Below are 18,621 nucleotides of genomic sequence, written 5' to 3'. Positions count from 1 at the left end.
CTTGGTATTTATGTAACAGCATGATACAGCTGCCCAGTCTTTTAAACATCTTTGGGTTGTTGCATAGGAGGAATGGCAACCATACATACAAACAGGCCAGTTTAATTTATAATGCTCCCAAAACTCTGCTGGAATGTACCGTTTCCATTTTCCAGACTGCGCTGGCAGGAAGGTAGAGCAGAGCAGCAGAACTTCCAGATCAGCATCTAAGAAGTTCCCTCCCTCTGCGGTCTTGTGATTTGAGATGCACACAGAACAGACCACTGTTGAAGCGAGTCTTTAATATTTTAAGAGAGAATTTTTTATTCACAGAATGTGCAATAACTCCTTTCGAACTATATGCAAAAATAAACCCCGAAATTCTAATGAAGATACAGAGGAAAAAAAAAATAAAAAGCAGCACAGCAGTGTTCCAAGAGAATACATAATTCACAAGTTTAAAATTCAAGCGCTCCCTTCCTGTGCCTGGAGCTCTCTTAAAATATTAACAATCAAATCTCTTCGGTAAGTGTACGGCGTATACTTTATTCTGAACCAGTGTCTTGGGAAAAGGTTACCACTCGGGGCATACATTTTCGTCCCCTGTTTGCCCATCAGACCACGAAGAATCCTGTTGCGGGACAAGATTTTATCATAAAATTCAACCCCTCCTCTGGCATAGTCTTTGGAAATGGTAGCTGCCTTTCTGTCAGCCTTGCAGTCTAGATGATAGGTCATGGCATCGTAAGAAATGAAATAGCACATTAGTCCACCAGCGGCAGTTATAAGGTTAGAGATGCTGCGAAGTATCACGGGGCCAGGAGATAAACCCAGAAGCACCTTTATACCTCTCCCACAGAGAAATGTACCAGCTAAACAAGTCGGAGCCACAACTGCACTTGCTAAAGGGCTGCCATTGTGCAAATACACGACTTCTCTGGCAATGGCAAACTTCTGAGCTTCAAGTGAAAATGTCAGAGCTTCTTTCAAAGCAACACCTTTGTTGCTCTCCCAGTCTACTTCCTTGCCATTGATCACAACAACGTGGTTGACTATTCCTTTTTTATCCTCAGCTGTGCTATCAAAATTAGGCGGGATGCCCACCAAAGAGCCTGCAGGCAGCCAGGGGATTCCAGCACTCACAGGGTGGAAGCCAGAAGCTGCAAAGGCTCGATAGGAGTCAGTGGACTTCACATCAGTATCTTGAAGGACATCCTGAAAGACATCACAGAGCTTCTGTGAGAGCTCAGCTGGCTGCCCCTCTGACCAGCACTCATGCAACAGTTTGAATGTCTGCTCGGGAAACACATGATAGGAAAGGTTAGCGCCAAACAGTCCCACACAAGAAACGGCCAATAAAGTGATCTTGCGCTTCTTGAACCACACAGATGCCTTCCGCAGGAACTGCACTGCCATAGTCAAATCCTAACCTGTTTGTAACACAAAATCAGGAATTAAAGTGTGCATAAATGGGTCTCTCATCTCTGCAGCATTTTAAAAAACAAAGCAAAAAACACGAGAAGAAGCAGAGCACAATAACCAAAGAAACATTGTCTCTTTTACATTAACAAAACACCTTTACAGAGAAAGTGATACTCATTAATTTTTGGGCCTCGGAACATAGGATGATCGATACAGAGAATTAACTTCTCCCTCTCCTCCAGTAAATCAGTTTACCACAATAAAGACAATAATCAAGCCACCATACTTCCTCCTTCCCCCAGCAATCAATACACATTCTGTATTTACCCACCATACTTGTCTAGTCCTTGCCAGCACAATCCTACTGTTGCACTCCTCTACAGACACAGACTACCGACACTAAGGCCAGAAAGAGCCAATAATTAGATTAATCTATGCTAACCTCCTCTACAGTACAGCTCCAAAAATTTTAATCAGTAACCTCAATACTAAATTCGGTAACTTGAGCTGGACTACAACTTCCAAAATAGGATCACATTTTGATTTGAAAATTTCAGGATTCAGAATTTTCCTTTAGAGTTTGTTCTAATGGATAGTCAACCTCAATATAAAAAAAACAAAAAACAAAAAAACCCCAACAGTATGTGTTTTTTCTATTTTTTTTCAGATTTCAACTTCCAAGCAGTGGTTCTAACCTACTCAGCAAAAACCTATTTTCAGAAAGCAGCATGCTTTCAGTTGCTACTTTTAAAAATTTGTCGCTGAAATAATTTCTCTGACAAATAATACATGCAATCCAGAGCACAAACTGGAACAGAAATTGTTTCAGGGCAGACAACTATGTTGTGACTCTTTAAATAAGCAGATAAACTGAAAAACTTTCAAATCTGCCAACTCCTTCGGTTCAAGAGTCCTGCTTCCCTTGGGGAGTATCAGTTCCTTTTATGGTCCAAGCCATATGATGTGCTCTGCCCAGGAAAGCTCCAATCTCTTAAAAAATCCCATTGGCTACAGAATTCTCCCCTAAAATGATGCTACTATAAAGATATAAAAGTGAATTAGGCACCTAAATCCAACAGACATCCGTGAAAACTGGATGCCCCTGTTTCCATTTGCATCTTGCAATGTCTCTCAGGGCTTCAACACATGAGCTTCAGAGAATCTTTGCTGCAGCTGTTGAAGACATGAGTATTTCCAGCTGTCCTTCCAGGAAGCCGAGGTGGCAGACGGAAACTGTGCTTTGATACAACAACCAAGGTCTTAGTGTAGAGTACCATTAAAGGTGGGTTTCAGCTACGCTGCTGGGCTTTGTACGGCAGCAGCTGAAACACAGACATGTGCTCTCTTCTTCCACTCGGGCTGAACAAGAACCTCCCGCAGAGGGGTAGGGTGGACAACTGGGGGCTGTAACGTCGCGAAACAGCCCTGCATGACATGCCAGGATACACCAGTCACAATCAGCAGCAGATGAGTATTAACCACAGGGAAACAAAAAGGGATTAAATTAAAGGCAGTGTCTTGATGATATTTTGTTACTACTCCTTCCTATGAAGCTCTTTCAGACTGTAAATTCACCAGGGGAAGAATAATCTTGTTTAATGTTTATACTGCACTGAACACATACTGACTGCTTAATAAAAACAATGATGCATGTAAGTATACAATAATTTAATATGTATTTCTTAGTGTAGTAACTGTGGTATTCTTACATTCTGCTGAAGACCGGAGGTGGTGATTTGTTTGACAAAATTATTTAAGAAAAACACGCTAAAGAGCCAAGAGCTTGGATGAAACCCAATTTCAGGAGAAAACCTCCTTGATAATAGAGCTAAAAACCAGAAAATGGTAATACTAAACCCAAACGACCTCTTTGGAGTTAACGACCTCTCGGCAAACCTGGTAGTCTAGATCTGATTAAAAAGGTCATGCCATTTACAGTGGAGGGGGGAGGCAGCACTTCAAAAGGGATGACTGTATTAAGACTATCACTTGATCCACATGTGAAGCTGAGCCAAGGACTTCCCAAGCTTCTCCTGCTCATGTTAGAGAGAGCCCTCTTGTTTGGGCTGGCTAACATCTTTTTCAGATTAGGAACATAGCAAGGAGAAAACGTAGCCCCTTAGCTTATACCCACACCAGCGTGGGGAAGGTCAGCCCACGCTGAAAACCAGTCTACTCTCCTTTCTTGCATCACCGAATGGTGCTTGCCAAGCACACGGGACGCTGAATCCTCCTCCCGGTCAGCGACTCGGGACGCCTGGAAGCACACCTGGAGAGGCAGGCAGCCAGCAGCCCACGGGCCGTCGGGCGAACCGCAGGAAAGCGCGCAGGAAGCGCTGTGCTTATCTATATGCTTCTCCTAAACAGCAATAATGGCAGGATACACCCCCCCCCATGCATTAACACAAATTTTTTTCTGCATCAATCATAAAAATTTTAACTGTTGCTAAGTTTTTGTTTTTTGTTTTTTTGTTTTTTTTTTTTTTTAATTAAATTAACCTTTGTGCAGGCATGGTTTCAAACCTTTGTGGACAGACCCCTCGCAGCCCAGGCTATATTCTTGACTGGATTATGCCCTATGGTCCTACCAGATGCCTAATGCAAGAATAACCAGGAAATAAAGCAAGAAAAAGCAGTATTCATTTTCTCGTCATAATCAATACTCACAAAAACAACAGGAAAATTACCCTCAATACCTTTCAGCACTCCTGCTTTCAAATCTTCCCCCAAGGGTCAGCACAGACTCTCAGCTTCTGCAGAAAATCCCACTGCAGCCCTCACTGCCTATGGCATCTTTGCTTTTATTCATAAACTTTGTGCAATTTAGGTATAAGGAAGGCAACCGGAAGCTACAAGGCAATTTATATGGACCGTATCCTGCAAACTTAATCGTTTCCTTAGCTCCCATCAAGCCACAGCAACCTTTATAAGGTGGTCTCTCCCAAATGCTGAAATACTGTTTGTGGTGTGGGCGCTCATTCAAGCACATCCGCTTAGGTCTGAGAATTTTAATAGCTAAAGTCCAAAACGGGGGACATCCAGGCAGGTTTTGTCCTCATGTCTGAATAAATTTATTGCTTCTAATTGCGTGCAGCCGAGGGGAAAGCCCAACTTAAAACGTTATCAGTCAGGAAATGGGGGAGGGCTGGACCCGCCTCCAGGGCTCAGGATTTCAAGGCTCACTTGCCGAAAAATGAAAATTAAAAGGCGGGGGGGACGGGACGACGACGGCTAAAACTGGCTTTACGCGAGGGGCCGGCGAGGCCCCGACCGGCCCCGGAACCAGGCCGTGGGGGCAGCGCTCCCCGCCACGCCGGGGCCGCTGAGGGCCGCGGCCAGCCGGTCCCTCAGGGCCGGCGGCCCGGGGCGGCCGCTCGCCTCAGGACGGCCTCGCCTCGCCTCCCCCCGCCCCGCGCCCGCACCTACCGAGGCTCCCGGCGCCGCGGCCGAGGCGGGGCTCCGGCGGGCCGGCCGCCTCCCCGCTGCCGAGGGCGGGCGGAAGGGGCAGGGGCAGGGGCGGGCGGTTCGCTTCAGCGGGGTTTGGCCTCGTCGCGCTTTGAAGAGTTGGGAGCCCCGTGGGTGAGCCGTGGCCTCGCGTGAATCAGCGGCAGAAATCTCCCGTGGGGGAGATGAGACCCGAGCCGCCGCGCTGCCCTGCGTGCAGCATGGAGGCGAAGAACTAGGCCAGCGCTTTAATTAATACAGCCCCCCCGCTGCAGCGCAGGAGCACTTACTGGGAAGGCAGTAAGTGGCGTAACTAGCACCTGCCACACCGGATTTTTCTATCATCCGTAATAGGCAAATAACACATGCAGGGATTTTGATTTGGTTTAAGTTATGATTTGCTCAAAGCAGAAGATGGCCAGGGTAGTTTCTCAGTAACCCTACATGGATTTGTCCCGCAACCCGGGCGCCCTGAGAAAGGCCTGGGAAGCTCTGCCCTCCTCGGCAGCGCGGCTCTGCTGGGGCGCGGAGGTGGTGGGTGACGGAGCAGCTCCCCTCGGCAAGCGCTGGCCTCCCCGGTCCAGCCTTGCCCCTGGGTTGTGCGGTCCTTGCCAAACAAGGACAGAGAACAGCGTTTAGTCAGCTTAAGGTTTTATTTGGGCGGTGGATAGTAGAAGACTGGTTTTGCCTCGTCTATAGGAAATGTATGCATTGGTGCTCGATCGTTGCTTTAAAATGTCCCTTCACACCAGGCAGTCATTAGGTAACCAGTTTTCACAATCCAAATGGAAATAACACTTTGTGATGGCTTGAGAGACAGCAGAATAGAAATAAAAGCAAGCTGTGGTTATTATCTACTTAGATTAATTTCGATGGATCTTTCTTTCTTTGTAGCAGCCCCTGATTCAGGCATCTCTTACAAGTAAGGGTGCAGTTCCTAGACCTTCTGGCCTGAGATTTGCTTTCACATGAAAGGATTCAGATTATAAATTCAATACTTAGGAGTTTTCATTCAAATTCAGGTCTGCCTCCAGGACTTACATGAAAGTATCCTAATGAAGATATTTATCCTATCCTTTTCCTGCTGGATGATCTGCTTATCCCCTGCATTTTAGAAATGCTAGTGCTCAACAGGCCTGGCTAGGCATACCCAGCATCCCTCCCTGTTGTGAACAGGGGCTGTTAATGACAGCCTTGGTTTTAACTTCCAATAAACAAGTTGCTAATTGCTAAGAAAACAAACTACTTTGCGAGAGGGCCCAGTTCTAGCCTTAGGTTATGGTTTTATGGTGGCAAGGCAGATGAACGGTTTGCTGCCACCCAAAGGGAGAAATCGGAGGAAAGATCCCACCTTACCTACCTCTCTGTCTCCCTCTGAACCACTTAATTTTTGCAAGATCTGGCATCCATCAGACCCTCTCGTGCACTGCTTTTAACTCACTATCAGCATAAAACATAGTAAAGGAAGAAAAAAGGGATCATTTTCTGCCAGGATAGCAAGCCGAATGGGATAATTGAAAAGTCTGAAAAGTGCCAGGGCTGTAACAAGGTGGGAGACAGCCAGAAAAAAAAGGAGAGGAGAGCTTCATCTCCCCCTTTATATCAGCAGAGAGCTGTTCCAGCCATGGGTCTGCAGCCTTGGTGTGTCACTTCATCATCTGCCAAAATTTATCATTTTTAAGTTGGCATTGACATTCATGCTTCGTGCAGATGTACAAAGAAAAAGTGCATGCAGGTGATGAGGGACAGCTGGAGACCAGACTCCTCACTGACCGAAACACAGTGTGATGACAGATTTTGAAAGCCTGAGACTGACTTATCCTACTGGTGAATACGGAGGGAGGGTTGGACAGGTGTGTACAGCCTGACTTTCTGAAAGGTGCTTCTGCTTTCTGTACCAGCTGGAGATGTCTAGAAACCAATGATTTCTTACACAAAAACTCAAGAGGCTGACACAGCATTGCATTTGCACTATGGTTTCTCTTAAGAGCTTTATAATAAATATAATTATGCAAAGTAGAGACCCCAACCTTACTAATCACCATGTTGGCATGATTCTGGTTTCAAGAAGCAGCTGCTACAGCAAGGAAGGTGAAAGACGACTGAAGTGCACCCTGTTTCTGTTGCATAAGCACATCATTATAGTCAGGGACCAGGGGATATAGACCACTTTTAAATTAGCCTGCTAGGTGGTGCTATAGGACACGCTCTAAGTTACTAATTCAAAAATACATTACAGTTCTGTCTGATGTTTTACCAGAAGACATATAGGTGCCTACCATCACCTGCCTCTCTAACTTACAATTTTATATATAAAGTCTTGTTGCTACATTAGCAGAAAGGTTGATTTTTAAGTACAGAACTGAAAGTCATTGACTTCTCTTAATGATTTATGTGCTATCACAGTCTATTTTGCTTATGTGATCTCCAAAGTAAATGAGGTAAGTCAGTGAATGTCCACCAGCCTGAGATATATACATTTCTTCCCCCAGCCTCTTCTTCCTCTATGGAGTCCATTTATCTGCCCTTTTATGCAAGTTTGGGGGTAATTCAGCCTCCAGACATAACCTTTAATGGAGGGTAGCATGAAGAGCCTTGCGATTCTGGCCCAAATTTATGCAATGTTGCATGTCCCAAATGCTTCTTCCCGTAGTTCAGTTCTTGCAGGTGTCAGGTGGAAGAGACACTGCGGGATTCTGGGACTAGGGAAAGGTACTGTGTGAGTCTATGACCATAGAGTAACATTGACAGCCGGAAGAGAGACATTATAAAGTCTGCAGGACAGGGATCATCTGCTAATTATCTACAGAAGCAATCATGAAAAACAAGGGACTGAACAGTGTAGACATTAGGGGTTTCTACAAGAGCGCTTGTCAAATTAAAGACATGAGGACAGAGAAGAAGTCTGATGAATAACAGAGGAAATGTTAAAGTGCAAAAAGAACCTGAAGTGAGATGTGTTGGCAGATCTGGGGAAGATCTTGTCATGAAGGAAGGGCATGACATGTCAGTCTGGGGTTTTTTTTTGTGCAGCTACCTGGACAGCTTTCAATGTTGCTGAGCGTAGTGCTTCAGTAATGAGTGGTGAGCACATGGCGGAGTGGTGCAAGGCCCTTAAGCAAAACATATACCTAGAAAGTACCTGTATTAAGGTGATTTACAATGACCCATGCTGGAAGTACTTCCAACTCAGCAGAAGGCATCAGGCAATGCACTGAAAACTGATGTATTAAGTGACAGGTTCTTGACAGGTGTCAGAAGGTCAAGCCTGTTCATACTTAAATGGCCATCTTACTTGCACTGAAGGGGAAGAAAAGATTGTGGCAAAATGGCTTTCCAGCCTGTCACTCTGAACAAGCTGCACATCTCCGTATTGCAGCTAATAGCAAAGTGACAGTGGGATTAAAGTGTACACAATGTTTAGCAAAAGCACAGAGGTGCAGCTTTTGACATCTCAGCAATTTCAGTTCCTGTAGAGATGTCAGCAATTTCAGTTGCTGAAAACAGAAGATATCGGCCAATATTGATAATATTTCCTTGCATGTCCCATTCCCACTGCTCCTTTTATAGTTCCATCCCAGACGGAACATTCACGTTGTCCAGCTGATGTAGGATACAACTGCAATTTTTGCCTGTGCTCTAGGATTTTGCTATGGGCTCAGATAGCACAGGTTAGAATCCACATCTTCCCTTGTGTTCAGGTTTGGCTGGAATGCCAAAAGCTCTGCCAGTCTTATGCTGATAATCAAAGCCATGTGTAAGAAGTAGTAGGATAAAAAGCTTCCTGTCTCTTTGTTAAGCCTTTTCTGTAGAAAAAGATGATCTATTCCCAACTATTTATCTTATTCCTTGGGCACGCATATGTTCTTAAAGATAAACACATACCTCGTGCTGCCCTCAAGAGGAGTGATACATAGACAAGCATAGTAAAGGATGAGCATTCAGAAACACAGCTGTGGGACTAGAACAGGGAATTCTATTTCTGGTCTCAAACCAAACCTTTAAACCCCAATATTCAAGAAGGAGTGAAAAGATGGCTAATTGTGTTGTTGGGATTGGCAGGTATATAGATCAAAGCAATCAAAGTAAAACAGAGAGTCTTTAGAGGAGCTGGGAAGATATTTTCTTCCCAATGCACTACAGCTCGGAATTGGTCAGGGATCAGAAGCTAGTGTTTTAGAAGGCAGCAAAGAGGCTGTGAGGCACTTGGCTGGCTACATGACTTTGTGGGACTGACTTCTGTTTCCACTCAAACACCCTTGGCATTACATTTTGAAGTATTCCTCTGCTGGTGCAGATCTGCCTAAAACTCAGGCAGGCTCTTTGTGGTGGCAGATGTGGGAAAGGGAGAACACTCAGGTGATCATGTTTTTATCACTTGGCTACTGCATTTTCAGATCCTGGGACTAATTGTACAAGCTCCCTCAGACCTAGCTGTATGTACCAGAAGCTGATGATAAAGAACGAGCATCCTGTGCAGTAAAAAAGAAAATCCCTCTCTGGAACAGGACTCCTTAAGTATAATCACCAAGAAATCCTTGATCTGAATGTACTTTGCAATCTCTGCTAACGGACACGTATCCAGGTTAACATGGATGCTGATGGAAAATCTGGATACCGACAGCAGAGAGCTGAGAAGCAAAACAACTTACAGATTCTGGGTAAATCAATTCATGCTGAACTCTGTGGTTCTGCAAGTAGTCTACTGCTATTTAAAACTGCTTCGGGTCTATCCACATTGTGCAGACAGACCCTATACCATATTGCATTTTAAATTGCATTAGGGTCTAGTCATATTACAGACATCACTGTGATACCATTTGGCGAAATCAGAACAAAACTCAAACATAAGTTCATTGTCTAGCCTGGGATTTCTTGCCAGTGCATACGAGCCAAACTTGTAACCAGCAGAACTGTGCATTGTATATAACTAACATAGTCTTTATTTTCAAGAGCTCTGGTCCTGCAGTTAGCTAGCTGTAGTGAAAGGAAGGTAGCTATAGTGAATTAGGATGTCACATGTCTTCATAATAGAGCTAATTAGCACCATTCCCCTTCAGAACTGGAAGCAGCATGTCTTGGGAAGGGGAGGATGCCAATTCTTAGAGGCAATGCTATAATATTTAACAGATTTAATCATACTATCTAACCTTGATAATATTTACAATTCCTGATATCCTTACTGCAAAGGTAATGCTATTTGACAGCGAGCAGAAACCAGCTCTGTTTCACCGAGTCAGTCAGCCTAGGTGGTCACTGAGCACTGCTCCGTGGTGGGAGTACTTTGCAAACACTATGACCTTCCAGCACTCCCTGCAGATAAGAATATATTTTCCTATCTCATTGGTAGCTGTGGAAAGTACAAACAGAACATAGGCTGTTCTGGCAGGAGAGGGTCAGGGAGCAGAGACTCTGTGGACCAGATCTTTGGATTCTCTTTTGTGTTGTGGAACAAAACTTTAAAATGTTTATAATCCTGGTCCAGAGATAGACTTGGTCCTAGCTCTTGCTGGCAAGACTGGGAGGCAGAGCACAACTGCACTCAGAGGATTTCCTTCAGTGGAAATACCATGAAGAGGATTATTATTAAATATCCCATTTTATGCGTAGCTAGAATGATACGTGGAACAAGACATACCTGGAACAAGACAACATAGAAGTCCTAGGAATAAGTGTATCTATGAATCAGAAATGTTAGCTGCAACACACACAGTATTCTGATATAAGCACTAACCGAGACTGTTGATATGGATGCAGTGCCCCAGAGAGCTGGAAATATGTGCTTTGCTTAAGAAAAGCAGAACCAAGGTATGGTTGAATACTGGAGATGAAGTGCAGTTAATTTCTTTCACTTGTGTTCAACAGGGCATGACTTTGTACACCAGACCTAGTACACGTCAGCTTTGCAGGTTATCAACCTGAAAAAATACAAGACAGTATCTAAAAATCAGGTGGGCATGTTTTTGATTTGCTGAACTTTTCATGCACTCAGACTCATTTCTCAATAATCTGGACAGATCGCAGCAAAAACACCAAGAAGGCAGACACTGTTACCCCTGCTAAGGCTACATTTCAGAAACAAACCACTGTTATTAAACTTAGAATTTGTTGGCACCTACAGAGTTATTTAGAAACTAAAATGCGTGATTGATGTCCTCATAGCCTCAGTAAAGCATATGCATAAGTCTGGGGTCGTTTAGTGGTGCATACTTTGTAAGGATGTGCAAGGATATGTCTGCTGCCCCTAGCAATTTGAACTCTAAGGATCAGATTATGCCTGGAGAGGCTGGGCAAAGGAAGTCAAATCAGGGATGCCATAATATTTTCAGTGAAAATTCTCTATATTTCATGCATTTGAAGCCTATGAAAACAGTACATATGCCTGGCACAAGCACAGACCACAGATTCCACCCTGACTCAAGTCAGCTGAAGAGACACCCCAGTCTGGGGCAGACTTATCAATAGCCATGACTGGATTAAATGAAGAGGAAATGCAGGTTGAATGTTAAAGTGAGATCTATTTGGAATGTATTGAATTAATGGAAACCCAACTGGTTTAAGACTTGCCTTATTCAGTATTATAACCAAAGCTCAGATCCACATCTGTACTGTCTAGGGAAAGAGGACTCCTGCTGATAGTAGTAGTGAAAGATACGTTGTGTAATGCAGAAATAACTTCCTATCACCACTGGAAATCCAGCATTTTCTTTATGTTTCCCTACAGAATGCCAGTTTGCTCAGTGCTTTGCTGGAGACTCCCAGTCCCAACCTGTGGAGCTTCTAATTTAAAAATAAATTCTACCCAACTACATATTTTTTTTCACACTCAAAGTGGCATCTAATTTTTTCTCAGTCAGAAAGTCATAGTTAAAATAATTAAGAAAAGGTCATCCTGAGAAGATGGGATCATGCATAGCTGTAACCCTCAGTATTTTTTCTTGGGCAGTGTGCTTAACTGGAGAAAAATAACAGCTTCTGTGTGGGAGCTGATCAAGTCTTATGAGGAGCGTGTAAAGCAGAGAGCAGCCACAGTAAACTAAAGCTGTTTTCTATAAACCAATTGCTCTGCTGAACCAGGTGAAATATGTCTGCTTTGACACTGGTATGTGTCTGTGTGTAGGAGGGGAGGGGTCTGATCCCACACTCTCCAGAAAAAGCAGAACATGTTCAGCCACTGAACAGTCTGTGTTTCTACTGCAGCAATCACTTAAGGATCTTACAGTCCTTTAAGAAACATTATTGAGCTGTTCTTCAGACTGCACAGATCTCAGACTGGACATCTGGCAGCTTTAAATGTGACTGGATCAACTTGTGTGTGCTGCATCCTTGCAAATTAAATAAGTTTTGAAGACATCCCCTCTCAGCTAGAAGTCTAAAGAAAGCAGTACCATCCAAAGAGACTCATTCCTGTTTAAGCAATAAGTTTGATCAGGAACAGACAAGTTTGTTTGCATGGTTTACTAGCATCGCTTTATTTAAGTACTAGCTTTCCAGGTCAATAGCTTTTTCAGGATAGTTGCTAAAATGAAATCTGGATACCACAACATCAGGTTTATTTATAAATCTACTGCCAATCCAGTTATATGTTGCTGGTGATGCCTGATGAAGTTTACACTATATACAGTTTCCTATAGCTGGCTTGAAGCATAAGCATTCCATCTGCAAAGGTAAGCTCTAAAGAAAGATGCTGTGGGTACCTTTCAAAATAAGCACTGGAGACCTCTACAACTGATGCAGCATCCAAAGATCCAGTTGCCACCCACAGTCACTCCAGAACAAATTTATATGTTGTCCTCTAAGAGCTGCCTAAAACTGCAGTCATATTCCAGGTCTGAATACTGAAAAGTAAAATACCACAGGTTCAGTATCATTGGAAATGATAAAGTATGATTGTAGTATAAATAATAACGCTTCTGGAGTCTGTCATGTCCACCAAATAACTCTACATGAGGAGAAACTCCTGTGAAATTCCTGAGACAAACTTCAAGCCAGCCAGCATCCTACGAAGGGGAATGTGTGCTGGTTTACAGAAAACAGTTTTGTTTCAGAGAGCCTATTGTTTGAATCATGGTCTCCTCAAGAGGGTGTTACATCCTCTTCACGTCTCCTCACGAGATATTAATCGAATCCAAAATAGAAGCTGTTGTTTTTCCCCAACTAAAAGTATTCTCCAAGGAAAAAAATAAAAAGAGGAGGCTGAGAAGGTCTGTGGACTATGGTAAGGATAACATACTACGTGCAGATGAACAAGTGTGAAATACTATGACAAAGAACGTGCAAGGCAGGAACCTTGCAATTGTTAGACCGCTCCTGCAAAAGCCTATTATCACAGTAGTTTGCATTTGTATATCACAAATCACAAGGGAAGACACAGGGATAACACTTCAGAAGACTGCGAAACTGATAATCCCTGTTCTGAAACAGAAATTGTTAAATGCCAAGAATGGTTTGCATTCATCAGAAGTAATCTCCCTACTACTCTGGAGTTGATAACAGTGACTGATCTCACATGTTACATCTGGAGAATCACATGGGAGCCAACAAACTGGAGAGTCAATCAAAAAGCTGGAAGCTGCATTTGGAGAAGCAGTCCACGTTATCCATAAAGACAAAGGAAAACTTATCGTATATTATGATAACTACTTATTGGTTAGCTTGCCATAGGTAATTTAGTGCTAAAGCCAAAGTTGAGAGCAGCCATATCAAGTGCAACAGATATCCAAGTGGTTTTCAGAGAGCAGCTTCACAGATGAGTGATGACACCTAAGAACCAGGTGAGAATGAGTCATGGTGTCCTCAGCTTGAAAACAGAATACACTTTTAATAAATAGATCTATTTCTGTCACATGATTTCTTCATACAAAGTTAACAGGAGAATGATTTGAGCTTAGGAGAACTTACAGAACAGCACTGTAACCAACAAGAGCTGATGTTAGTTTACAGATCACTTTGATATTCTGATTTGCTGCACACAGATGTCGATATTTCAATCGACTGAAGAGTTACAGGACAAGACGACTGTTACTAAGTACACTGGCAAACCTTTGGGTCACTTATTTTTGCTTCACGCAAAGGAGCGACTACAATGAACAGTTTACACGGGAACATGCATACAGACAGAAACTATAGCTCAGGGGGAAAGAAAAAGAAAAAAAAAAAATCAACAAACCTCTTTGTGCTCCAAGCCTGTCCACAGTAATGCAATAAGTCAGGAACAGTGAGAAAAGCTTCATTTGCACAAAGACCAGCAAAATAGGAAAAAAAATAAACATACAATTTCTTCTTTATCTTTTCTCTTTCTTCTAAAAAAGACATTTGATTTACCAACAAGGTCTCTCTCTCCCTTAAATCTCCCCCAAGTTAATTAAGTGATTCCTCTCATCATCCAGGCCACCTGAGTCTTGTTTCCTTTCTAACCTGCATATTTGAAAAACACTAAGGACCATTTCTAAGGATGTGATCAGTGGCTAGTTAGTTATTTTACACAAAAATCAAGACCTCAGTTGTATGTTTACTATTGTTAGTGTAGGGGAAAGAATCTAATAGAGCCTCTGAACCTAAAAACCTTGTTCTGTTTATAACGTCCACAATGTAGTCCAGGCCTTCCTCCTACCCAAAAAAACCCAGTGCCTGAAAGGTTCAACCTGGTCCTTTCATCTTTTCTTGGCCTCTACTATTGACCACTATGTTTCTTGCTTTATTCTGTAAAGCTGTCTATGGTGCAAAATGTAGGCAATGTGCAATCTGAAATAAAGCTGCTTATTGCACAAAGGATGCCAAAATTAATAGCTCTGAATTTTAATGTGGAGATCCTTGATTTCTGTTCCACTGGGATTGCAGAGAGTAAGTTAATACACATGAAAACAGGGGAAAAAATAAATAGAGCAACCAACTTTTTCTGTGTAGGAGTTCATCCATTTAAATGGCTGTAACAAAACCTGTCTGCAGTGGACAAAAAAAAAAAAAGCTTTCTGTTTTTCAGAGACTACATGCCTGAGCTCTAACAACCTGCATTGCTGAGCTATTGTAGGTCCAGGCAAGGAATATCAAAACGGGTGTGTTAGGGGAAAGTTTGCTGCTTTCAGGTCATTTTAGAATCAGTCTGTCTGGGCAGATAGTGCCAGACTGACACCACCAGCCGAGCACTCGTGCTACCATCTTTGCCCTGCCAAAGTACCTCAGGAGTGACCTAGAGAGCCTCTTTCTCCAGCTTGAAAGTCTGTGCTGAGCCCCTGCTGTCCACAAATACTGTTTAGCATCTAGTTGCAAGGCTTGTTTTGATTACATATGCTAGCAGTCAGGCTGTGACTAAATGGCTATTGGCAAAGGTATTGAACCAAAGCCTAAAAGAAATGGAAACTTTCGTTTGGACTCCAGTGGGCTTTGGATCAAGCATAAAAAGAATAAAAGCTCTAAAGCAAATAAGGCAAAACTTCAAGATTCCCACCCTGTCTAGTCTCATGTAATCAAAGGCGACCATCAGGATTGTTCAGCTGTTAGATGCTATCAAATGCTATCTCAAACCAAGGTAATTAAAAGAGATCTTTTGAAAAGCAGCAGAGAAAAATAAATGCATTTGTGTTGACATAATCAGTTCTAGATAAACAACACATAAACCCATTTCAATTCAAAGTCTTCCCCAGGAGGTCACTAGGACTGCATGTGCTCTTTAGTTACTTAAACTGGGTTTTACTCTCCTCTAAGCAGAAGGGTGATCTGCTTAGACTTGTCCAGGTAAAGAGACTTTTTTCCTTTTGAAAAACAGACTGACCTCAGTTCTTCCTCATGCTGGTTTTGAATTAATACTAGTTTAAAGTAGCTAGGGACTTTGTGCAGTAGCCAGATGTGTTCAGAGTCCTGGACACCTTTCAGCCAATGTTAGACACAAGGCTCCAAAGAGTAGGCGGGCCAAGTAAGATCACCGTGGGGGGAAGCATGACAAAAAGTACCATCACCTGGTTATTGTTGCGTTGTTATGGACACGAATGGTTTCAAAATTCATCCTGAATTCCATCTCCATCTCCTCTGCTCAGCAAAGAACTTCTGTCCAGGGGGAAACGCCTTATGATGATTTAGAAAGTTCTCCCACTTCAGTCACCCTTTAATGCACGCATGCCATCTCGCTCTTCCAACCAACCCGTTGGCATTTTACCTGTGCCCCGCACAAGTGACCCCTTCCCCACAGCCCCGGCTGCTGGGCTCTGTGCCATGCATGCCCATTTCCATCAGCTGCCAGCCAGCCCTGGGCACCAGCCCTCCGAAAACAGGCAGCAGTTGCAAGAGGCAGTTCTAACCCTCCACCTTTTGGAGGTTTTCATATGGTACTGCTAGAAGAGGCACCAGCAGACCAGAGCTTTCTTGCCAGATTTCCTCATGCTTTATGGTCCAGGCAACAGGAAAAGGTAACCCTCTGTTTCCCAGTGGTTAAGAGAAGTTTGTCTGCTCGTGGCATGGCCATTGACTAGTGCCTGTGATGAGAGAGCAGGGTGGAGCACGAGCTGGCCGAAACCAGCATGGGTTTCACCCCGTCAGTTCTCCAGGGGTGGTTTCATTTTGTCACTCCCCAGTGACAGCATCTTATGCACTTACACAGTGAGGGACCTGATTAGTTGTAGGTAAGGAATTTGGAGCAGTCCATACGGGTTTCTACCTGATAATTATTCTTAGGAGAAAGGCTTCAGCTTGGTACCAGAGCATCCCCTGTGGGCACGGAGGGAGAAAGGGCAGCTGGCAGAACTCTGTCCCTTGCCATTTTTCACCCACCAAAGCTGAATCTGATCCAGTTCCCAGTGACACTCTTGACTAATTTCCACTCGCCTTTCCCCAAGTGACCTCCTGCTTCCAAGGATGATGAGGAAATAATTTGCCTCAGCAGCTTTGTCTGGGAAGTGTTATATTTGCAGTCTTTAATTACTCTTTATTCAAATGAATTGCTTTTCGTTTCAATTTACCTTTAAACTTGGCTGTGTGACTGGGAGGAGCTTCTCTGCAGTGCACAGTAAAGAGTGTATCCCATACTTCTTCCATCCTTTCATATCTGCACAACAGCAAGACCTGGAAAGCAGAAACATTGAACCATTTTGGTCCAGGAGTATAACTTATTTCTCTACGAGCTGCCTGCGGCATCACATGTATCAGGTAAGAAGTGACCCCATTCTTCAATGCACAGATCACACAACATAGCTCATTTAATTTGCAGGCTCAGTGCTTCATAAATGATACTTTCCTCCAGGGACTGTTGTGGGAAGACATCAGGGTAGAGAGCTGTGTTTCCCTCCTCTGCTTTCTAAAGCTTTGCACCAACCCAGAAAGCTTCCCCTCCTCCATCCCCAAGTAGGAACTCCAGTTTGCTATAAATCAGTCCTTTACGGTTCTGTACCACTCCAGATTTTATGGAAAATACTTCTGTTTGGCAGAGGATGGCAAATGGTTTGGAGGGGATTCTTCTGATTTTGCACAGTACACTGGGAGTCATTATCAAAGAGTTCATTCGAGCATTGGTAAAGTGCTGAAATAGAGTCTTAGCAGATCCTAAAAATGCCCTCTGGGTTTAAGAGAGCAAAACATCAACACATTCTGTCTAAACACAATTATATAAATGACTGTATGGATCATTAACAAGTCAAAAATGAAAAATCCTCCTCCTCTATGTCATCCTGCTGCTCTGTGTTACAGTACCTTGCTTGCACAGTAAGCGTGCGCAGCTCAGAGCAGGGAAGATTACCCACTTCAAAGGACTTCTAGTAACTGTGAGTAGGAGCAGAGTAAAACCTCAATAGGAAGCCCCAGTTCTGTCTGTCAGAAGGCACTGGACGTTGTAAGGACAAATTCTGAAGCAGGGAGTGCCACATCCTTTTACACAGATCACCACAACACGCTTTTGTAGGTACTCTGGATAACTGAACTTTCCTGGAAAGCCTAATCATTATTTGGAGAAAGTCCCAGGTACAGTAAGTCCTTCTGCAAACTGTCACCCTGGGAGTTGCTCTGAAACACCGAGGTGCCTACTGTGAATGCAGCCTTCTGACTCGTAGTGTCAGTCACCTTAGCTCCTCCAAGGAGATGACTGACACAAAAGCGTAGTTTTGAGAGACATACTCGGAAGTGCACACTATGCACTTCCCACTTTGATTGCCACCATCCACCGTGCTTCTTGGTCCTGAAAAATTGGCATTGCTATAACCTGAGCAATAACTGGCATTGCTATAGCCTGATGATGTGCTCTGCCTCTGGTAGGTGGGACCAGGACAGCTCCACTGTCTGCTTGCCATTAAATCTGGATCCTTCTGGGCTTCTTTTAGCATCTTTTGGGTGTTACTTGATAAATAACTGAACTGGACTTAGCTGTCATGCAGAAATTTGGGAAACTGTATGAACCCTTCCAGCATGACTCTCTCTAATTTAAAATTCTCCAGTCTTATCAACAGTCCAAGTTAGAGTACAGATAAATAATTCTTTAATAGAGAAGGGGTCTGCAATTCTGATAAAATAGCAAGCAAACAGTGCAAAGAGAGAACAAAGTGACCTCCCTCCTCTTTTTCCTTGTGGCTTAGAGAGTAACCCATCTCATCCCACTTACTGCTGAGAACCTCCCTCGTGGACTAGCCGCTTGGTCACGCCACGTCCCACCCTGACAGAGAAGGAGAAGCATGCCCAGCATTTCTTTACAAGCCTATCTCCAATCCCAAATTAATTCTGCCTGGACATCCCACCAACTAATCGGGTTTACTGACTCAGCTTTAAGAAAACCTCAGGTAGATAAGGAGATGAGTATCC

At 43.5% G+C, this 18,621-nt stretch overlaps 1 protein-coding gene across 1 annotated transcript; it reads right to left on the bottom strand.

The window, feature by feature from the left end:
- Positions 1-334: 334 nt before the first annotated feature.
- On the bottom strand, positions 335-4,176 carry TMEM177 (transmembrane protein 177). Its single transcript, XM_082313264.1, has 2 exons — positions 4,069-4,176; positions 335-1,409 (listed from the first exon to the last, which is right to left on the bottom strand). Exon 2 carries the CDS (start codon positions 1,393-1,395, stop codon positions 445-447), a length of 951 nt encoding a protein of 316 aa, XP_082169390.1. The 5' UTR covers positions 1,396-1,409; positions 4,069-4,176; the 3' UTR covers positions 335-444.
- Positions 4,177-18,621: the final 14,445 nt, after the last annotated feature.

This window comes from Platalea leucorodia (genome assembly GCF_965183815.1).
Source record: "Platalea leucorodia genome assembly, chromosome: 5".
Lineage (NCBI taxonomy): Eukaryota > Metazoa > Chordata > Aves > Pelecaniformes > Threskiornithidae > Platalea > Platalea leucorodia.
This window is presented reverse-complemented; position numbering and strand designations above follow the sequence as displayed.